The 23,425-nt window shown below is 41.7% G+C and overlaps 1 protein-coding gene across 1 annotated transcript in view; it reads left to right on the top strand.

The window, feature by feature from the left end:
• erf (Ets2 repressor factor) overlaps nt 1-21,082 on the top strand; it is a 57,650-nt gene extending 36,568 nt beyond the window's left edge. The window contains exons 2-5 of the mRNA XM_012855609.3: nt 1,587-1,821; nt 12,281-12,393; nt 16,798-17,678; nt 19,404-21,082. Of these exons, the coding sequence (XP_012711063.2) occupies nt 1,587-1,821; nt 12,281-12,393; nt 16,798-17,678; nt 19,404-19,979 (1,805 nt within the window). The 3' untranslated portion in view covers nt 19,980-21,082. The remainder of the gene's footprint in view (nt 1-1,586; nt 1,822-12,280; nt 12,394-16,797; nt 17,679-19,403) is intronic.
• Nucleotides 21,083-23,425: the final 2,343 nt, after the last annotated feature.

Here is a 23,425-nt window from a genome sequence, read left to right as displayed (position 1 = left end):
AGTTTTCTCAGAGCCTTTTCCTACCAAAACGCCGAAGGCCGTAAAAAAAGGATAAAAGGAGTAAAAGTGTCGGCCGTTTTAATACGGTTGCATCAGATGGCGTGTTCAGTTAATGACCGCATACATTATGGGCTGTTTTTTTTATTTTTTATTTTTTTTTTTTTTTTATCATCCTGCGGCGGGATCTAAGCGATGTGTCGGGCCACGTCGCAGCGCGCCCCCCCGCCCGCCGTCCGGCCTTGGCCAGGTCGTGGCGAGCGGCTCGCCGTCACCGCCGCGCCGATACGAGCGGCTCTGACAAAGTGTGGGAAACGAGCTGCGATCTGCGGTATTTAGGCGAGCGAGCTGCTCTGCAGCGGTTGCATAAACAGGCGCAGAATTGAGCATTGTTATATTGTGCCCATATGTTTCCCAGCCTGAGTTTCTCAGCCTGATTGCCAAGGCACATCTGGTCCTAATAAGGTGTGTGTGTGTCGCTGCGCCTCAGCCTCTCAGCCTCTCAGTCTGCTGTTGAGTCTTTTACTGCCTCTGCAGCACACGGCCTATACTTTTTATACTTTTAACCTCTGCGTAATGGTGTGTGTGTGTCTTCTCGGCGGTAGTTATCAGGCCCGTATCTCGTATTTTGTCTGCTCGCGTTTCAAGGCCCGATAATCTTCTTAAAACAGTGTTGATGTTACCAGCTTTGATGCTGATAGCGGGGCCGGGTTTGATAAATCGACCGTCCGTGGGAACAGATTCAAGCAGAAATGATCAGCGGCGGCAGCTTTGGGGGGGTCGATGCGTGGCCTCCGTCCGTTTATCTGCCCCCCCCCCCCCCCATATGAAGCATTCCTGAAATAAACAGTCTGGTCCTGACTAGGGCTGAACGATTTTGTAAAATAATCTAATTGCGATTTTTTTTTTTTCTCAATATTGTGATTTAATGCGTTTTTTTTTTTTTCCAGTTTAATTTATCATGTGTTTCAAAATATATACAAACAACAAATCAACTTGTTTCCTCGCCATGCAGATAAGTTGCTAAAACACCCACAGCATCTAAACTCAGAGCAGAAATGATCGCGTTCTGCCTACAATATATTTCAACCAAAGTTGCAATTTTGACTTTTCTCCGCATTAACCACAAGCAACAAAAATGGCCTCTAAATAAAGATGTTTGTAAACAAGGACTATTTTAAATATGAACTTTTAATGTTTCTATTAATCAGAATATTGCTCAAGAGAACAGCTTTTAATTTAATTGGACATCAATCCTTGTTGAACATTAAGTCCAACCAACAAGCAAGTCTATGTATTAAACTGATTGATCTGTACTTAATGCTGTGTATGATTATATAAACTCTAAAACAAGTAATACAATTAGATTATCTCACTGCTGCAACTGTCTTCCCTTCCATGTGGAGGCAAACCCACTTTAAACATTTTACCAACACCTAATGGACGCGTCTAATTCCCTAATTGTTACAGAGCCAAAAATTGCAGACTCTGCGATTTGGAAATTGCGTTATTTTAAATCACGAATTATATTGAAAATGCGATTAATTGTTCAGCCCTAGTCCTGACTCTCCTCCCTGTTCTGCCTCCAGGGTTTGCCTTTCCAGAATGGGCCTACAAGCCGGAGTCGAGCCCGGGCTCCAGGCAGATCCAGCTGTGGCACTTCATCCTGGAGCTGCTGAGGAAGCAGGAGTACAACGACGTCATCGCCTGGCAGGGGGACTACGGCGAGTTCGTCATCAAGGACCCGGACGAGGTGGCCCGCCTGTGGGGGGCCAGGAAGTGCAAACCACAGATGAACTATGACAAGCTCAGCCGAGCCCTCAGGTGAGCCTCCCGTCTCGCTTTACCTGCTTTTCTTTAACTCCCATAGGAGCACAGGTTGGTTCACACCTGGTGAGTCTGAAGGTGGGGCTGGATGATTATAGGGGAAAAAACATTGATAAAATAGAAATCATATAGATCGGTATTGATAATTATCAACAAATTCAAAACATATATTTTAAGCGCAGCCCTGGTTATTTTATCCTGTTGCTTAGCGACCTGTTTTTAGATACAAATACTGAATTCAAATTCAACCAGCTGTTTACCAAAACTGCAAGTTTCTAAAAAAAGAAGAAAAAAAGCGTACTCTCTGAACTCTTTGAAGGAGGCGGAGCTTCCTGGGTCTGCGTTGTGATTGGTTGGGCCAGGGGTCAGCAACCTGTGGCTCTTTAGACCTTCCACAGTGGCTCTTAATATTATGGTATTTAAATGTAATAATGATGATAAATGCAGGTTTTAGCCGTTTTTTCTTGGAATAATTGCTTTTAATTTTCACAACAGACTGATTCTAAAAGTGCCAGTAGTATTTAATTTTAAATCAATGTTTTTTCATTATGTTAGAAACGATTTTTTTAACTCATTATCCACAAATATCCATATCCTCTTTTTTTAAACCTCAAAATAGATATAAAAGGGCGTTTCTTTAACAGTGACAACATATTTCCTACAGCAGATCTTTATTAAAAATTATAACTTGTCTTTTTTCAAAAGCCCAGGCAACATTTGCCGCTCTGAACAACTTTAATTCAGGTAGACTGTAGGTAAAATGGCTCTTTAGACTGTAAAGGTTGTAGGTCCCTTGGTTAGGAGGATGTAATGACTGTAATATTAACCTACATGGCTAGAATGCAAAAGGAAGGAAAACTGTTATATTGAACATTTGATTGACCCTTTTTTTTTTTCTATCAATATTCATCTATCGACTTATATTGTCTATATATTGTTATTGAGTTATCCTCCAGTCTGTAAATAAATTCAGCTGTAGTTTCCCCTCGTCTCCTCCACGTTTTTCAGAATCATGTTTTAAATTGAAAACATACAGTTTAAAAAATGCCAAGCTTTTGTTCTTGATTAAAATTTGGCTAAAAAGGAAGGAGAAATGTGAAATTCTGACATGAAGAAAGCGATCCTGGTAAAGTATGCAGCACATTTGGCACGTTTGTACCCTCAAAATTCCCCCCAAAGACCTGTTTTGAACTTTTACGGTACGTGTCCGGTCCTTGTCGTGGCCGCCTGTGTTGTGTAAATAAAACCAGCCGGCGTGTTTTTGAAGCAAGCCTCTCCGTGCTGAAAACTCCAGGGTGCACGGCCAATTTAGCAGCGCGCACCTTCACCCACCGTGGAGCACATGTGGGATGCTGCAAGAGTTTTATTTAGCTACCAGTATGTTCTCATCCTTATTTACACAAACGCACACACACACATCTAGTCATCGCTGCTGCCTCCCTCCTGTGTTGTCGTTAGCCAGCCTCGTCGCCACACACACACAGATACTTACCGCCTTGCTCCGTGTCGGTCCTCCTCCAGCCCATCTGTCCTGTCTGCTGAGGAAATATTCTCCTGCAAAAACTGCATTTTGTGCTATTTAATTATCCATGAACAATTAATTTCCTCTTATTAATATTGCGCTTTACAACAGCCAACCAGATGGCCAAAGTGCTTTACAGCAAAGGCATAAAAATTATTGAAAATGTGATGAAACAGAACATATAAAAGAATAACTTAAAGTTAGATGTAAAACGCCGAGTGTTGAAAAGCTTTCCTGAATAAAAAGGTCTTAAATTTGAATTTAAAAGGCTGAGGTCAGCAATTAAAGCTGGGCATACACTTCGATTTATTTATTTTTTGCCCTTTTTGGCCCGATTCTTCAGTCGTACGAGAATCTTTCTTGTGTTGCGTCGTATCCGGGGGCTAACGAGGGCCAATTAGCCTCTAACGACCTCCTCCCCATCAGGAATCGTACGGTCGGAGGTATGCCCGGCTTTAGTAGAGACACAAAGGGAGCTGGTTCCAGAGACTTTTGACTTTTCTCTGCGTTAACCACAAGCAACAAAAAAGTCCTCTAAATAAAGATGTTTGTAAACAAGGACTATTTAAAACAAGAACTTTTAATGTTTCTATTAATCAGAATATTATTCAAGAGAACAGCTTTTAATTTAATTGGACATCAATCCTTGTTGAACATAAAGTGCAACCAACAAGCAATTCTATGTATTAAACTCATTGACCTGTACTTAATGCTATGTATGATTATATAAACTCTAAAACAAGTAATAAAATTAGATTATCTCACTGCTGCAACTGTCTTCCCTTCCATGTGGAGGCAAACCCACTTTAAACATTTTACCAACACCTAATGGACGTGTCTAATTCACTGATTGTTACATAGCCAAAAATTGCAGACTTCTGCAATTTGGAAATTGCGTTTTTTTAAATGGCGACTATATTGAGAATGCCATTAATTGTTCAGCCCTATTTGACACCAATTTAATTTATCTTCAAACTAACGTATCTCTGGCTCTCATGCTAGCTGCGATGCAGCGAACTGAAACCATTCTGCTATCCTGTCACAGAGAGAGGAGACGGAAAAAAGGGGAAATAAGCAAGCATGTCTACGCAAATTATCACGCTTATTTTAATTACTTATGTGATTAAAATTTATCGTGAGATTAATTGATTAATTGACTGTCGCGACAGGCCTAGAGGGGATCGAGTATGGAACCCCGCATGACAGAAGAGCACTGGAGGAAGACATGTTATAAATATATGTAAAAAAAAGACGCTGGGCCACAGATAAAAGCTCGGACGATAAAAGATCGACAAAATCAAATGTCTTGGTGCTGTTTGCTGTCATGAACTTAAACCAATATAAGCTGATTTATCCATAAAGATCCCGTATGTCCGACACACACAAGATGCAGCAAAGAGAAAACTGTTTGTTGGTGCATTTGCTGACAGAAAAAAAAGTAGGATTTTTCAGTTCTGATGCATTTGATGGGCTGCAGGGGGATATAAAATAAAAGCGGGAAAACGGCCAATTTCAATTAATGGCTGATTAATTGGTGCATTGGATCTCTACTTGTAGGATATTAAGGGGAGCAGTGTTTTTATTTAGAAGGTTGAGACGTTATAAACTCAAAATAAAGGTCCAAAACTTTGATCTTGGCACATTTATTGGCTCTTTCAATCCCAGAGAAGTTTTATCAGCTCATAAACAATCGGTTTGAAAGATGATTTTTTTTTTTTTTTTTTTTTTTTTTTACTTTCTCTCTGATCTAAGTGTTTCACATCAACAAAAAGCTGGAACCAGAGTCTGTTGTGAGTTCCTCTGTTGTGGTTTCTGAAGCTCATAAACGAACCGCGGGCCGTTAATTGATTCCGACGTCGTTTGAAGAAAGTCCCTTTAATCTTTGATGTTTCCCTGCGTCTTTGAAGCGAGTGTGCAGTGCTACACACGTGTGCTCTCAGTCATGCATGTACCGTATGCGCGCGTGTTTATGTCACCGCATTGTAACGCGTGTTGTTCGCTGCACATTTAGGCTCCGTCTGTTTTTGTTTTTTTTAAAGAACGTTCTTCGGTAACCAGACATTCAGCTCAGTGCATTTTAAATGTTTGTGAGTACGAGTCCGGTCGTTTCCCCGCGTTTGTTCGGCCCATCCATCATTCCAGCCAGCGTCGCTTCCTCCTGCTGTTCACTGCATTCACTGATATGGTTCACAGCCGTGTTCAAACCTCCATGGCTGTGTGGATGGACTCTGTGTGCTTCGTCTAGATGCACACGTTTTAGTTTTCAGTGCTGTTTGCTGCAGCGCTTTGGATGTAGTTGGAATAGTTTCTTTCAGATGTTGACGGATATTTGTTCATTAAACGGTCTGCCAGTGAACATTTATTTACCCTTTTTTTCCTACAATGATTTTCTCTGCAAATTGTTTTTAGTTGCAGCGAGCGCTGCGGATTACCATATTTTTTTTATTATTTCTTTCATAGTTTGGCTAATCCTGTGACTTGTAGTCGGCTGCGACAGATATATCAAGTTTAACATATTGTTAAATGTTACTGTATTATTTGGACTAAAAGGCGCCGCTTAAAATCCTTAAATCTTCTGAAAAATTGATTGTAGGGTTGGACGATAAATCAATAACTATATATATATATATATATATATATATATATATATATATATATATATATATATATATATATATATATATATATATATATATATATAATCGATCGATAAACGTGTGGTTCAATAGTAAAAAAAGGGTAAATAAAAAGTTCAATAGAATTACAGTTGTCCTTCCTTTTGTATTCTAGCCATGTAGGTTAATATTACATCATTACATCCTCCCAACCAATCACAATGCAGACCCATGAACTAAGCTCCGCCCCCTTCAGAGGGTTCAGAGAGCATGCGTCTTTTTTTAAGACTTACAGTTTTAGTTAAAATTTGGTTGAATAAAGCGTTGTTTGAATTTAGTGTTCTGTATTTAAAAAACAGGTAATTAAGCAACAACATAAAATGGCCAGAACTGCACTTAAAATTTATATTTAATATTTTCTTTTTATAATTGACATCGATCAATCTGATTTCTATTTTATCTATATACTTTTTTTCTTTATCAACCAGCCCTAATTGATGGTGCTCCTTATCTATGATCACCGTTGTGTTTAATGACTGATTTTATGTGGTACAATGCGCTCATAAATCTGTTTTAAATGTGTAAATACGACTTTGGTTAGCAACAAAGCCGCTCCTCAGTGGATATTAGGAGCATAACGGTACACTGTGGGACCCCTGAGCTGTTTACCAGACTGCCTGACTGTAATGTCTAAACTAGAAGTGCATTCATGTAAGGCAGCCTGGAGTACGCGCTAGCAACAATAAACCTAGTAAGTTAATTAAATATAACAGTTTATTTTGGCCTTATGTCAGAAACAGGGCAGTGTAGTCCAGCTACTAGATATTACACACTTGGAGGAATATTTAATGCGCCTTATGGTCCGTTAACTTCCTCTGCAGCAGTTTGGACTAACTTGGATCTTATAAGCTGTTGGTCCACAGATCTACAGATACGATATTTTAATATTTCTGACCAGACGGATGTTGGCCTTTAGCATCAGGGCTCAGCTTGTTATTCGATTGTTGCAGCCAGGAGTACATCATCAAGGGGGAACAGCGAGGGAAAAACAAGCTGTGACCCAAAGTTCTGCACCAACAATCCCCCGGACTCGTCACATCTATTGTGTTATTGATCAGGACGGGGCGAAAACAACCCGCTTAGGTGTAAAAGACGCCGTAATCACGCGGCCCGTTCCCGTGAAGAGATGAAAAGATCTGAGCTCTGATGACTCCGCCGATTCATCCCCCCCCCCCCCTGCTTACAATTTCTCCCGGTTTTGTGCGCTCGCTGCTTTTGTGCCGCTGTCGTACACGTGAGAGCGTGGGAGTTCATCACAGCCGTCTCTCTTTCACAGGAGGCCCTGCGCTCATTCAGCCATTCAGGGGCTCCGTGAGCTCCTCTCCGCCCGGCTCCGCTTCTTCCCTCCTTTGTGCACAACTCCTGTGACTAATATTGTGTTCATGCTGGACTCGGCTTGAGCCGGGTGACTCATGTCCCCCCCCCCCTGTTGTTGTGCGATTCCTGTAACCGTCGCTCCTAATGGGACCAATTTCTTGAAAAGTTTTCACCCCCTGTGAAACTTCTCCTGCATCTTTACCTGCAGCCTATTGGGATAAATCAGGGGTGTCAAACTCATTTTGGTTTAGGGGCCGCATTCAGCTTAATCTGATCTCAAGAGGGCCACACGAGTAAACTCACTGCAAGATTAAATAGAACTAATAAATGTGGACTTGTTGTTGATTTTTATATTAAGTTAATTTCACTTTTACACAATATATTATGAATAACCTCAGCGTTTTTAAGAAAAATATGTGCAATTTCAACAATACTTTTACTCAGTTAAACATTTACTTGTGCATTATGCATAAGAACTGATCACAGTGATTATACAATGTTGAAAAACATTTATTCACATTTTTTGGAACTTAAAAACACTGTCCTGCATGACAAAATACATCAAACAGATAAAAATTAAGAAATGATTTGAATTTTTCCACACCTGAAGCTTAATCTGCTAATTAAAACACAGCGCCCCTCGTGGACAATATAGGAACTGCAGATTTTCAATTAAACAAAGTGCATGTTTTTTTCAATAATTGTTTTATCATTCTCTTCCTTTTATCTTGTCCACTTGTGAAAGTCAAATCTGATGAACTCTTTGTGGCATCTTATTGCCACATTGCCAGACAGAACACTGAAAAAAAAATATATATATATATATTTTTTTTTTATAATGATAATGCATTTAGCCACAGGGCCGGACTAAATTGTTCTGCGGGCCAAATCCGGCCCGCGGGCCGTATGTTTGACACCCCTGGGATAAATCATCTGATTGTGTGTAGGGCTGGACAATTAATCGCATTTTCAATATAATCGCGATTTAAAAAAAAACGCAATTTCCAAATCGCAGAGTCTGCAATTTTTGGCTATGTAACAATTAGGGAATTAGACACGTCCATTAGGTGTCAGTAAAATGTTTAAAGTGGGTTTGCCTCCACATGGAAGGGAAGACAGTTGCAGCAGTGAGATAATCTAATTTTATTACTTGTTTTAGAGTTTATATAATCATACATAGCGTTAAGTACTGGTCAATCAGTTTAATACATAGACTTGTTTGTTGGTTGCACTTTATGTTCAACAAGGATTGATGTCCAAATCAACTAAAAGCTGTTCTGATTAATAGAAACAATAAAAGTTCTTGTTTTAAATAGTCCTTGTTTACAAACATCTTTATTTAGAGGCCATTTTTGTTGCTTGTGGTTAATGCAGAAAAAAGTCAAAATTGCAATTTTGGTTGAAATATATCGTAGGCAGAACGCAATCATTACTGCTCCGAGTTTAGATGCTGTGGGTGTTTTAGCATATTTAAAAAGACATGATAAATTAAACTGGGGGGGAAAAAATTGCATTAAATCGCAATATTAAGAAAAAAAATCGCAATTAGATCATTTTCCAAAATCGTTCAGCCCTAATTGTGTGTGGCAGAATGCATATTTTTTGTTCTATAATGCTATTAGTCCTAATGAACGTGAATAAGGTGCGGTTACACAAGCTGTCCTTGTCTCACGTTGAGCCTGAATCGGGCGTCCGTGTTGTTTCTGTGCAGATTTTGCTCTCTGAGCTCCTCTGTGCTTCTTCTAGCTGGAAATGATGCTTCTTACGTTTTTCCCCACAATGGAAGTGGCCGGTCCCCGCTGAACGAGGCGCTCCGATTTACTTGTTTTTTGTTTTTTTTGTGTCAGGAAATATGAATGTGGCTGTTGGTGAGTCACACTGAGCCATTTTCTTGTCTTTTGGAGGAGCTGTCAGCAGCTGCCTATTCAGTCTTTGCATCACTGTGTGTGCCGACGATGACTAATGCACTCCTACTAATGGTGCCGCCTGGATAAGACCAAACCTGAATGGATGGCTCACCTCCTTCAGCGAGGCCATGAATCGAAGCGTTGTGTTCGCTTTGGAAACGGCCCGTTTACTCAGGTTTACATCAGGGTTGGTATGAAATTACGTCCCGCCTTTTTAACAGTGTTTTGTTTCATAAAGCTTTATGGTAAATCCCTCCTTCTGTCCCTGGAGTTACTTAGCCATACGTGCTTAATGCTTCTGCTCTTGGCTTTAGTTTGATTCGGACAAGTTTGTTCCTGGAGCTGCATTTCTGCTCCTGATTAGAGATGCAACACTATGATTGAACAATGTTAGAAAATCATGCAATGTTTGCATGATTTTCTTTAGGGCTGGACAATAATTCAATAGCAATATATATAGATCAGTAGACCCATATCAATGATAGAAAAAAATGGTCAATAAAAAGTTCAATAGAATAAAAGTTTTCCTTCATTTTGCATTCTAGCCATGTAGGTTAATATTACAGTCAATACATCCTCCCAACCAATCACAACGTAGACCCATGAACTAAGCTCCGCCCCCTTCAAAGAGTTCAGAGAACACACGTTCTTTTTTCTTTTTTAAAACTTGCAGTTTTGGCAAAAAAGTTGGCTTAAATAAAGGGTTTAGTTTGAATTCAGTGTTTGTGTGTCTATATCTAAAAATAGGTTGCTAAGCAACAGCATAAAGTGGCCAGGGCTGCACTTAAAATATATGTTTTGAATTTGTTAATAATTATCGAAATCAAAATATCGATCAATATGATTTCTATTTTATCGATATGTTTTTTTTTTTTTCTACATCGTCCAGCCCTAATTCTCCTTTCTCTCTCTCTCTTGTGTGCCCATGTCACTCTAAACTGCACAAAGGCAACTAAAAGTAAACCTTTCTTGAAATAAGTGTATTTGTCCTTGATTTGAGTTGGTAAATAAAATTATCTGCCAATTGAGTTAGTATTTTGACCCCTAAAATGAGATAATTAGACATCCTGCGCTTGAAATACAATGATGAAAATTAGTTGTTCCTATTTTAAGTGCAAAAATCTTATTCCATTGGCAGATAATCTTATTTACCCGCTCATACGGAGGACAAATACACTCATTTCAAGAAGATTTAAGTTTTAGTTCCCTTTTTGCAGCGTGTGACCTTCAGCATTTCAGGCAGCCAATGTGAGCATCTGCTGCCCTTGGACTCTGTCCACCTGGCTAAATATTACACTGGCATGAAAAATGCACGTTTATAACACGTGGAATATAGCAACTAACAAAGTTTGAACTCCAAACAGTTCCAGGTAATATAAATATTGCACACTCTGATATTAGGATGACGTTATATTTGCAACGTATTGCGCAGCCCAACAACAAACAGTTCTTATTCTATGGATTGTAGCTTAAAAAAGAAACAGTAATTCAGTTTAGTTTTATTTCTATAGCGACAATTCATGAAACACATCATCTCAAGGCTCTTTCCAAAGTCAGACTCCATCAGATCCTCCAGGTTGGTGAGAAAGTTTCCTCTCTAAGGAAACCCAGCAGGTTGCATCAAGTCTCTCCAAGCAGCATTCACTCCTCCTGAAAGAGCGTAGAGCCACAGTGGACAGTCGTCTGCATTGCTGATGGCTTTGCAGCAATCCCTCATACTGAGCATGCATGAAGCGACAGTGGAGAGGAAAACTCCCCTTCAACAAGTAGGAAAATAAATGTGCTGCAGTTCCTCTGATGGAGGTAGTAGTTTTGAATCCCACGGAGGAAGAAGATTATTTCTGTTTATGCATCAAAGCACATTTCATTTCATTGCAACCTAACTGTAACCAACTTGGTGGGTGAATTTTCTCTCTGATAGTAATTACTGGGAACCCAAAGTGTTTTTTAACCTGGCTCTAACATTTACCACTCTAGTTCTGCATTGCTTTGGTGTGGATTGCTTTAGGGCAGCATGACTATATACGGCAATAACAAACACACTTCTAGTCTGACTGCATGACGCTCCAGGAAGAATAGCTGCAGATCTGCAACTTATGAATTTAGAATATACATGTTAAAACGCTTAAATAAAACAAATGTTCAAACGTGACGCATTTCCACGTTGTTGAGTGCCGGAAATACGTCGGAAAGAAAACTGTCGGGGCTCCTGATATAAAATTCCAGTTTGAAACGTTAAAAAAACCTGCAAAATTTTTATTTATTCCGTAACATTTCAACAATAATTAAAACGTTGTCCAAGTCCAGCCTGGGCGGAAGACAAACAAACTTGTATAAAACTGCTTTGTTTACAAATTTTTTGTTGTTGTTGTTTAGCAAAGCGGAAGTTCTTCTTCTGTGGTTTTCTTAAGGGTAATTTGATATAGGGCTGGACGATAATTGGATAACAATATATATCGATCAATAGACGTATATCTATGATAGAAAAATAGATCAATAAAAAGTTTGCATTTTAGCCATGCAGGTTAGTATTAGTCATTATATCCTCCCAACCAATCACAACGCAGACCCAGGAAACCAAGCTCCGCCCCCTTCAAGGGTTGAGTTTGAATTAAGTGTTTGTGTCTTTATCTAAAAACAAGTTAAGCAACAGCACAAAATGGCCAGAGCTGCATTTAAAATATGCGTTTTGAATTTGTTGATAATTGTTGATATCGATTGATATTTCCATTTTATCTATGTACTGTTTTTTTCTATATCATCCAGCCCTAATTTGATAACTGTCATGTCAGAGTGGTTCTGTCCTGAATAAAGCCGGGTGCATAAACACGCACATCATGATTGGATTAATTCAATCTGTACCAATATAAACGGTACAATCCGATTGTTTTATTTATTTATTTATTTTTTATCACAATACATTTCAATCCTATTGTGAAATGTGCGTTTAAACCTCCTGCGATGAATTCAAACCGTCGCTCTCGGTAAATGTGGCCGCCCTGCAGGCGATGACGTGTTCGCCCTTCTCTCCTCAGATACTACTACAACAAGAGGATCCTCCACAAGACCAAAGGGAAGAGGTTCACCTACAAGTTCAACTTCAACAAACTGGTGCTGGTCAATTACCCGTTCATCGACATGGGCTCTGGTAGGTCCACCTTCACCCCAGCATGAACCGTCCCGGCCGGGTCGCTGTTGAAACACGCTGAGATTATTATTAAGGTTTTATCGCTTGCGTCTGGAGACGGTTCGGTTAGACCCGTGGTTCTCAGACGTTTTCTGTTGCATCCGGGGATTTGTTCAGAATAACCACTGAGAGAAATTACAAAAAAAGTAAAAAAACAAAGCAACTGGACTTGTTTTCCGTAGTTGAAGACGTTTCACTTCCTCTCCAGGAAGCGTTCTCAATTCAAAAAGTCTGGAGTAATGATGAGTACCAAGCTTTATACCACTGCCCAAACAAAGGCCTTGTAATGGCTTAGATAACATGCAAATAAGCCATTATTTGCCAAAGGCCAGTTATTTGGCAATGACCTGGATGACTGAGAATCTTTATCAGCACACTGAGAGAAATAAACTAAACGAAACCTGGGATCAGATTTTTTTATTTTAAATTCGGGGTGCAGTGAAAAGCTTTTTCAGTCTTTGATCAATCGGGGCTGAATTTAGATTTTTTAACCAGCTCATTCACAAAGCCTTTATTCTAATTGTAAAAGACTTGAATGCTCCTTTGGCTTTAGGGCCCCCTTAAACTGTTAGGGCTCGAAAGAAGAGCATTTAAGTGAGGATGGCAGGAGAAATGGACAGAATCTCTATTGATAATGTGTGTTGATGTTTATAAGAAGATGTCTTAAAACTACAAACCTACAATGAGAGCAATAATGAAAAGGATTAAAACAAGTATCCAAGCTGATCTGGTCAACACAGGGTAAGCTGGATGGTAAGGGAGCAAAAAATATCTAAAGTCATCTTTAGCTTGACAACATAAAAGGGTTTGTTTTTAGTTTTTACACTTAAAAATTACAGTTTTATTGTTAATTTAAGTTTTAAGCAATTTTCTGGAATCAGACGTGTATAATCTTAAAAGAAATGCGTCTAATAAAGCAGCTAGTTTCAGTCTTTGCGGAGTTGTTATTCATATATTACATGAAAATAGCCTTTTTTTTAAATCATCTTGACATTTTAAAATTAAATTCTTTAAAGGTACATAGCCACATTATTTGACTTTTTTTTATTATTATTATACATCAGTAGCTCACTCTGTGATGCAGAGTTGACTGACGTGAGTAAATGTTCTGATATGAGGCTCTTAAAGTTGCTGTAGATCGTTTTATTTAACTAATAACGGCTGATCTTCAGTCACGCTGAGCTGCTGCTTTACTGCGAGGCATTGCAGAGGGTCAGGCTCAGTCTGGTATTATTTAATATTGATTGATTTATTAATTAAGCAAAACAGCATTATGGTAGTTCTGTGATACTGTCGCTAGATGGCGCCACATCTGTTTATATCTGCTTTTTATTTAAAAAAAACAGACCATCAAAACATTATCAGGATCGAGTCTTGGTGTATATAACGGTTTTTGGTCTTTTTTAGCACATTATGTGGCTTATGTACCTATTTAATAGAAAAATAAAACGCGTCAGTCTTTGTGGAAATGTTATTCATATATAACATGAAAATAGCCTTTTTTCACATTTTAAAATTCAATTCTTTTAACGTTTTTTTTGGCCAAACCTAAAGAGAATAAAGACCCACGTGTGTCTGTTTTCTGTCTTTTCTGGCTTTCACTAAGTGTCAGCTAAACAAGCTGCTTTGGTCAAATAGTGAAATTGTGTAGTTTTGCCTCTGTTAGAAGAAACCTTCCTCCTCTTGCTGGCTGTTTGGCACGGTGGAGACTGTGTGGTGCTTTAATCTCCCTGGACATTTTAAATAAAAAACCCATAGGTCGTCTGTTAGAAGGATCAAAACGGGTCATTATTGGGTCATTCAGATACAGAACATCTGGTCAAACCAAAACAAATGCTTCAGATTTTGAACATTTTCTCTCTCTTTTTTTTTTTTTCGTATTTTAGCTCCAGCGTCTGCAGCAGGTTCCCCGTTATCTCCACGAGGAACATAGTTAGACCTGCGACCTTTAAGCCGAGCCGATAAAACCTGTAATCTGTTTTATTTTTGATTCCCTGTTTCCAAAGGCAACTTTACACTGCAAAAACGGAACTAAAAATAAGTAAAATGTTCTTAAAATTAGTGTATTTGTGCTTGATTTAAGCAGGTAAATAGGATGATTTGCCAATGGCATAAGATTTTTGCTTTCTAAAATGGGAACAATTTATCTCCATCATCTTATTTCAAGTGCAGTATATCTAATTATCGTATTTTAGGGGTTAAAGTACTCATTCCATTGGCAGATAATCTTATTTACCTGCTTAAATCAAGAACAAATACACTAACTTTAAGAACATTTTACTTATTTTTAGATCCGTTTTTGCAGTGTAGAGGTGGTAGTTCAGCTGCTGCCTCCTCCTCCTCAGCGGGATCGCTTCCAACGTTTCTGCCAAAGAAATCCCCCTTTAAAGACGTCGTTTGATCGGTGGAACAAACCACAGCCGTGGAGGCGTGGATGGGGGTCTGCTGCGTTTATCTGCCTGGTAACCGCCCCGGTGCCGGCCACCCAGCGTAAACACGGCCCATATGGAGCGTTGGAGACCCGGTGACATAAGCGCGGCACGAAACTTTTAATTATAGCCTCCGTGTGATGCGGCCCACACACTGACATGTTGCGATACAACGGGATTCATACGTGCAGCCCTCCCTCCAGCCGTCACTCCTGACACACATGGCACAGACGTGGAAAGAAACACAGGAACCCAGCCCATGTTTGTGATGGCAGCCGGGCCGACTTTTCCAATATTTAATCCCGCCGTGAGCTCGGATGCCAAGAATCTGCTGCGGTGCCACAGGCTCCCCCGGCGGAGCGGCGAGGGAGGAGGGACACGCGGGGCTCGACTTAACCTTTGGTTATATTCAACATTTAGACGGGAGTTTTACCCAGAACCGTGTCCTGTGCATGTTTCCTCTTTTGGGCTTCCGGCCGTGTGAGGTACCGCTCGTCGTTCCACCGACGGCTTTAAAACTGGATAAATCAAGACTTTTTAGTCGGTTGTTTCCAGTTCTAAATGATTCTGGGGTCAAAAGAACATTTAGTGAGTAATATTAGGGCTTTTTATATGCATCAGATCTTATATTTGCTACATTTAAAGCTCACGTATTTCATAAAAGAAGCGTCTTTTTTCGCTTTCACAATTAAAGTAATAAAAAAAAAAGGCCAATTTCACTTAAAAACGCACCAGTCAGGTTTTTACCAGTGAAATTTGTTGTTCTGTATAAAACAGTTTAAAACCTTTAGCTGCTCTAATGTTTATAACACATAAAAGACATAAAATGTTGCAGGTCTGTCATAGAGCGCTTGTTTTAAATAAAGTTTTTACTTCACTTTAATGAAATCGGATGAATATTCTAATTTCTCCGTATTTAAGCTGCTGCTCACAGATCAGAACCGATGGAGAGAAAATGGGTCTAGATCTGATGTCAGGGATTTATCTGGACCTGTTGTACTGAGTCGGGTTTAAATGCAACACGAAGCAGCGAAACTCCATTTTTTTTTTAATGCATAAAAGTATCAAAGATCACAAAATGACTTAAATTCAATTCAATTCAATTTATTTATATAGCACCAAATCATGAAACATGTCATCTCAAGGCACTTTACAAAATCAAGTTCCATCATATTATACAGATTGGTCAAAAATGTCCTATATAAGGAAACCAGTTGATTGCATCAAAGTCTCTCCAAGCAGCATTCACTCCTCCTGAAAGAGCGTAGAGCCACAGTGGACAGTCGTCTGCATTGTTGATGGCTTTGCAGCAATCCCTCTTACTGAGCAAGCATGAAGCGACAGTGGGAAGAAAAACTCCCCATTAACGGGAAGGAAAAACCTCCGGCAGAACCAGGCTCAGTATGAACGGTCATCTGCCTCGAAATTATCCAGTTCAGATTTTATAATTTTGTTTCAAAACGGAACTCATCCAAGTTTGTTCTTATAATAGAAAAATGTCTTGACTACTTATAGATGTCTATATAAATAGAAAAAAAGCAAAAACCATGTAAATTTTCCTTCAGCTTCACAATTATTCAGCAATTTGTGTTTGAAACGAAAACATTTGTGACCAAAAGTGGAGAAATTCAAGGCGAGTCGATGGTTTTCTGGTCACAGAATTATAATCATATAATCAATTATAATTATAATGACGCTGCACCACCAGCTGTCACATAAATTAAAATCATAACGATCCACAGGAGGGGGGGGTTAAAACCCTAAAATATTACTTAACTGTAGACTGTCCAGTAATTTGAAAAATGTCCCACGCTAAAGTTAAAACACATATTCCTTTAATAAGTCTGACCTCCCACTCTGGTGGATGTGGACATGGGAGAAGACGTTCCTGCGATGAAGACGAGGCCTAAAATGTGATCTTCTTCCTCCTCCGCAGGTCGCGGCGTCCCCCAGAGCGCCCCTCCCGTCCCGACCGGGGGGACCCACTTCCGCTTCCCGCCCTCCACGCCGTCGGACGTCCTCTCCTCCAGCGAGGAGCTGCGCAGCCCCGGCGTCTTCAGCACCGTGGCCCGCCGCATGGCCCGCGGCTCCGTCAGCGACTGCAGCGACGGCACCTCCACCAACTCGGAGCTGGAGGAGGCCGCGGGGGCCGACGAGCGAGCCGTCGGGGCCGACAGAGCCTTCCGGGGGCTGCTGGCCCCCCGTCTGCCCCACGAGTCGTTTTTCCGTTTCTACGGGGGCCACCCCAACCCCGCCGGGCTGGCCAGGCATGCACCCAGGGGCCACCCGGAGCCTCTGTCCCCCTTCCCCGTCTCCCCTCTGCCCGGTCCTGGAGGCCTGCTGGGCTCGACTCTGTCCCCGGCTCTGTCCATGACCCCCACCCCCCACCTGGCCTACACCCCCTCCCCGTCCCTGTCGTCCCCCATGATGGGCTCCCACTTCTCCTTCAACCCGGAGGACATGAAGCACTACCTGCAGGCCCACACCCAGTCCGTCTACAACTACCACCTCAGCCCCCGGGCCTTCCTCCACTACCCCAACATCGTCGTCCCCCAGCCCCACCGCCCCACGCCAGAGAAGCCCGCCGCCCACCACCTGCAGGGCCCCCCCATGCCGCTGCCGCTCAGCCAGCAGCCGGGAGGCGCCGACGACGGCCACCCCTCGCCGTTCAAGTTCAAGCTGCAGCCGCCGCCGCCCGGACGCAAGCATCGGGAGGCGGGGAGCTCCCTGGCCGCCTCCTCTTCCTCCGCTCACTCCTCCATGTTCACCGGTCCGGTTACGGGTTCTGCTGCGGGGGGAGCGCCGCCTAAGATCAAGGTGAGTCCTCCTGCGCCGCTGCACCTCCGTAGTTTAGCCAGGGTTCCCACGGGTCCTTAAAATCCTTGAAAGTTTGTGAATCAGAAAAAATAAATTCAAGGCCCTTGAAAGTTCTTGAAAACAGCCAAAAAAACACACCTTGTCCTTGAAAGTCCTTGAATTTTTTTGTGGGGTTGAAAGTTCACACGGATGACGACTCATGTCATTATTTTACTACCACACGATCTTTTAAAATTATGTTGATTCCGCAGACTTTTAATTTGCAAAAGTACGTTTGCTCTTCTTCGTTACACCTTCACACAGCCACATGTTCATGTGTTACCGTGATTTGTAGGCTTCTTAGTGGACCACAAGGGAAAAAAGAAAATGTTAAAAAAAAAGTTGAAAAGAAAAAATCTGCAACTCCGCCATAGTGTCTATGGTTCATTTTGCCGATCTCAAACCCGGGTAAAGGAGGAGGAGGGTTACTAAAATGCTCTGAAATTGTGTCTTTAACGAAGGTAACAAAAGCCTGAGAATGATTTAAATAAATCTCTGAGCAGCTTTCTGGCAACCGTGGCACTTTAAACAGAAGTCAAAAACTAGCTTAATCAAAGATGAAAGTAAGTGAAACAAATTGATATAATTCTGAACATCTCAATGCTGCACTTTTTTCTATAAAATTCCATGAAGCGGTAGGCTAATGTACATCTTATATGTAATGTAGTATAGCATAGCCATGTACTGTGGATATAAATGTAGGCTATGAATATGATCAATATCAATGTAGGCTATAAATCAGGGGTGTCAAACATATGGCCCACGGGCCGGATCCGGCCCGCCGAACAATTTTGTCCGGCCCTGTGGCTAAATGCATTATCATTATAATTTTTTTTTTTTTTTTTTTTTTTTTTTTTTCCCCCAGTGTCCTGTCTGGCAATGTGGCAATAAGATGCCACAAAGAGCTCATCAGATTTAACTTTCACAAGTGGACAAGATAAAAGGAAGAGAATGATAAAGCAATTATTGAAAAAAACATGTACTTTGTTTAATTGAAAATGTGCAGTTCCTATATTGTCCACGAGGGGCGCTGTGTTTTAATTAGTAGATTAAGCTTAAGGTGTGGAAAAATTCAAATCATTTCTTAATTTTTAATCTGTTTGATGTATTTTGTCATGCAGGACAGTGTTTTTAAGTTCCAAAAAATGTGAATAAATGTTTTTCAACTTTGTACAATCACTGTGATCAGTTCTTATGCATAATGCACAAGTAAATGTTTAACTGAGTAAAAGTATTGTTGAAATTGCACATACTTTTCTTAAAAACGCTGAGGTTATTCATAATATATTGTGTAAAAGTGAAATTAACTTAATATAAAAATCAACAAGTCCACATTTATTAGTTCTATTTAATCTTGCAATGAGTTTACTCGTGTGGCCCTCTTGAGATCAGATTAAGCTGAATGCGGCCCCTCAACCAAAATGAGTTTGACACCCCTGCCATAAATTAAGTCCACTTTCTTGCATTGCTTCTGACCCAACAACTTCTATGCCGTTTAGTCTTTTTATTGAATTTGCATTGCATTAAAATATGATAACCTATTTAGCGATCACATTAGGTAAATGCCGCAATGTGTGGTCCTTGAATTTGAGGAAATTGGTCCTGGAAAGTCCTTGAAAGGTCCTTGAATTTGATGTTCACCAAGGTGTGGGCTGAAGCGGAGGCCATTAAACTGTTCCTCTGCAGGTGGAGCCCGTCTCCGATCTGTCCGAGGAAGACGTGGAGGTGACCGACATCAGCGAGGAGGAAGAGCTGAACCAGAACAGCGAGGACGACGAAGAGGCCGCGTCCCCTCCTCTGGCGCGCGGCGGCCGTCCTCGTCTCCTGAACAGCCGCGGCAGCCCCTCCGGTCCGCCGCCGCCGCACATACACCCCGAAGACGACCCCGACGAGGACGAGGAGGTCTTCAAAACGCCCGCCACCCCTCCCCCCGGCAGCCTGGCCTTCCCATTGGTCGGCCTGAAGACCGAGCCCGGCGTGGCGGCGGCGGCGGCGCCCGTCAGCCCCGGCGGCACGCGCTGCATCCCGCTGAAGCTGCGCTTCAAGCGCCGCTGGAGCGAGGACCAGCGGATGGAGGCGGACGGCGAGAGGGACGAGGCGGAGGACAAGAAGGTCAGAGGCGAGGGAGAGGAGGATGACGACGCGGGAGGAAGAGGCGTGGTCCTGGGTCTGATGCTGCCGCCGCCGCCCACCCAGCGCCGGGCGAGCTCCGAGCTGCAGAGGGCCACGGCGCAGCTGTCGCTGGAAAACGCCGGCTGCTGAGCCCGCGGACAAACGAACACGCGTGTGGGATTCTGCAGAACCTGGAGCGGTCCGGACGTCTAGCATTAGTAAACAGTAGCAGGTTTGAATTTAATGTTTTAAAAAGAAAAAAAAAAAAAAAAAAGAAGGGGGTAAAACCGAACCGTTTTTTGGTTCTTTGCTTTTATCTGAACCCGTTTGTGTCGTTGGCAGGAAGATTAGTCTCTGTGCAATAAGTGGAGGAGGTTCCGACCCGTCAGCTCCTCAGATTAGCTAAGCGAACAAAATATCGTCCAGCGACGCCACGAGGCGCCGCTCGGTGTCTCATCATCGTCTTTAACACTAAGAGAAATCCAAACTCGGTTCAGATCGCAGGTCCGGCCTCCAACCTGCAGCCTGCGCAGAGATTACAGAGGAGCCTTCCTGCCGCGGCGCCGCCATGCAGCCGGTTTACGAGGCGAGGAAGACGGACGCTTGGATCCGTGACGCCGTTTGATCCTCTGCAGGTTCTCCTCGCTCGTAGAGACGACAGCAGCTTCTGAGCAGGACTGAAACCAGCGGCTTTCCTCTGAGGGCATTTTCAGCGTTGTTGCCTTCAAGCTCGTCCATCATCGGCTTCTTCTTCTTCTTCTTCTTTTGTTTTTATATAATGAAAAGACTTTGTTTTGTTTTTTTTCTTGATGAAATGGACAGTATTCTTTGGGCATTTGCAGAGATGATGAAAACAAACTGATTAGTGTCTATGTGGGTTGGGGGGGGGGGGAACATGTAATGAATGTGGAGCATCAAGGCTAACTCAGGCAAACCTTCACTGAGATAGAAAACTTATATTTTTAACCCGTTTTATGAATCAGATTTAAAAAGAGATCGTGCCTTTTTCGTCGGCTTTCTCCCCCAGGAACGCATCGTCGCTCGCTCAGAAAAACCGCCATGCCTTCGGCTTTTTGTAAAACTTAACATATATATTTTATTCAAATATATATATATATATCAGAATCGAATACTCTATTTCAATATGGTCATTTGATACGAATTAGGGAAATCCTCCTATTTTTTAATAATAAAGATGTGTAAATAAATATATATTCCGATGGGTATATTTCTGCCTTAAGCTGCAGCGGCGCCGCGTTTTTAAAAGCGGGCCAGGTTCACGCCGGAACCACAGAGGAGAGGAAACGGACTTCCCAGAATCCCTCGCTCCAGGCCGCCGGTTTCCTTTCCTAAAATATTCGCCGGACGTTTTCGGGTCAGAACCGTCGGACCCGTGCTGCCTTACCGTCTGCTCTCATCCTTACTTTTTTTGTTTAGTTTTTTCCTCCATGCGTTACTGTTACTCCTGTGATGATCGTTATTAACATGACTACTTTATGATTATGCCGTACCTTCTTCTCCGTGAATTCCCAGTTTTTTGAGTTCTTGTACCGGTTTGCGCTCTTTTTTTTTTTTTTTTATACGCGGGAGGAAAGTCCGATACCGCTCAACCGAACGGGCAAGAACAGTGTTTTTATTTTAAAATTTTTTTTTTTAGTTGTTTGTATATATACATTTTTCGCTATGGTGGATTCTGTAAGGAAAAAAAAGTTGTACTGTTTAACATTTTTAACATTTGTATTATTTGACACTTTTTTTTTTTTTTGTTCTTATCTTCTCCGTCTCTCCTCTCATGTCCTTTTTATTTTCACTCCGGAGGAGAGACGGGGCTTTTTATTTTTATTTTATCATGCTTCTGTTTCCGTTCTGTATCTGTTCATCTTCATTTGTAATTAACCAATAATCAGGGTTCATTAAAAAGGTGAAAATGGTCACTTCCTCTGTCTTTTCATTTAGTTTTGGTGAACCTGGTGGAGAAATGTTCTGAATCTAGAAGACAGACGTTTTTATTCCGGACGTCTGAAGCCAAAAACCTTTTCTCTGATATCTCTGGGTTTTGCTAGTCCTGAAAGAAACTACTGAATAAATATCCTTACAATTTTAGAACATACAGAAATTGGAATAATAAAGTTCAAAAAAGGGAAACGGGAACTAAAGATGTCTTGGTTTTCTCTTTAGGGATAAAGGGAGCAGTGGATGGAAAGAAATCTCAACGGTTTTGTTGTAATAAAGAAGCTGCTGCTTCGTACTGAAGCAGCTCTGTTGTTCAGAGAGACTCAGCTTACAGTCTCTGTTCCTCTGCACTGAAAGCTCTGTTACCCCAGGAAAGCTTTAGAGCTGCTGCTTCTCCACATTAAAAGCTGGATAGTCAGCGGCTCCATCAGAATACCCTGAATAACTCCTAGCTCCTGTTCCTGGACCTTTCATGGAGTCAGAACTCCATCATGGGGGGGAAAGGAGCTTCAGACTGCGGCGCTGAATTCAGACGGCCTTTAACTCTGACATCATTACGTGACGGAAACATTGATGATGGAGTCTGAGGTCTACAGCTTTCTAAAAGTGAACTACACCATGTGGCGATCTCTTCCCTCCGGATATTATCATTGATTTCCATCAGGGGGCTGAGCTGATACGTCATGCCACACAAGTTATTATGGGATACCTAAAGGGTTCTTTGCGAGGTTCCTAGGATAAATTAGCCGTGATAGGAAGCATACAGGCTAATTTTCCTACCTCCTTCCTCACTGACTGCACTATTCGGACAGATCTGATCATGACGATGTCAATAAATGACTTTATTATTATTATTTTACCTCCTCTGGTTATTTTCGTCTGCTATAAAATTTTATGTTCTAAATATTTAGAAGTAGAGAAAGAAAGCAAAGAATTTTGTTAAGGTGGTAGATATTTTTTTCCCCCACAGTGTTTCATGCTAATAAACACATAGTAGGCCAGGGGAAGTTTATTGGGGCTTTCTGATATAAGGACTCCTTTAGCCAAAGTGGAAGTGTCGTCATGATCAGTGCTGTCTGATGAGTGAAGTCAGTAAGAAAGGATTTTAGGAAAATAAGCCCGAACGTTCCCTCCAGCAGCTAGTTTTGCCCAGGAACCCCGCGACGTCACTTACCGGCGCTAAGAATCCTTTAGATATCCCACAATCCTTTGCAGGACATGACGTATCAGCACAGCCCACCTCAAGGAAATCAACGGAAATATCTGGAGGGAAGATGTTGCACTTATTGCAGTTCATTTTTGGAACGCTGTAGGCCCGGATCGGATTTCCATCATCCATGAGCGTTTCCGTCACGTAACGATGTCGGAGTTAAAGGCCGTCTGAATGCGGTACCGCGCGCAAGCTATTTTTAGAAACACAACGTCACGATGACGTCACATCACGTGGTACGCAGTAGGGCAAGCTTGCATAGTCCGCCGCTGTTTCGCTGTAAAAGAGACGTGCGTTACCCTTGGTTTTACTCGGTAAACGACTGCTTTTTCCAAATCTAAGACCATGGTTTTTAAACACTGTTGCCATGGAACGGGCAACAGCGACTCGAGTTACGCTGATCGGCCGTATATGAAGGATGTTTTCTTCAAGA

The sequence above is a fragment of the Fundulus heteroclitus genome, chromosome 13 (genome assembly GCF_011125445.2).
Source record: "Fundulus heteroclitus isolate FHET01 chromosome 13, MU-UCD_Fhet_4.1, whole genome shotgun sequence".
Taxonomy (NCBI): Eukaryota; Metazoa; Chordata; class Actinopteri; order Cyprinodontiformes; family Fundulidae; genus Fundulus; species Fundulus heteroclitus.
This window is presented reverse-complemented; position numbering and strand designations above follow the sequence as displayed.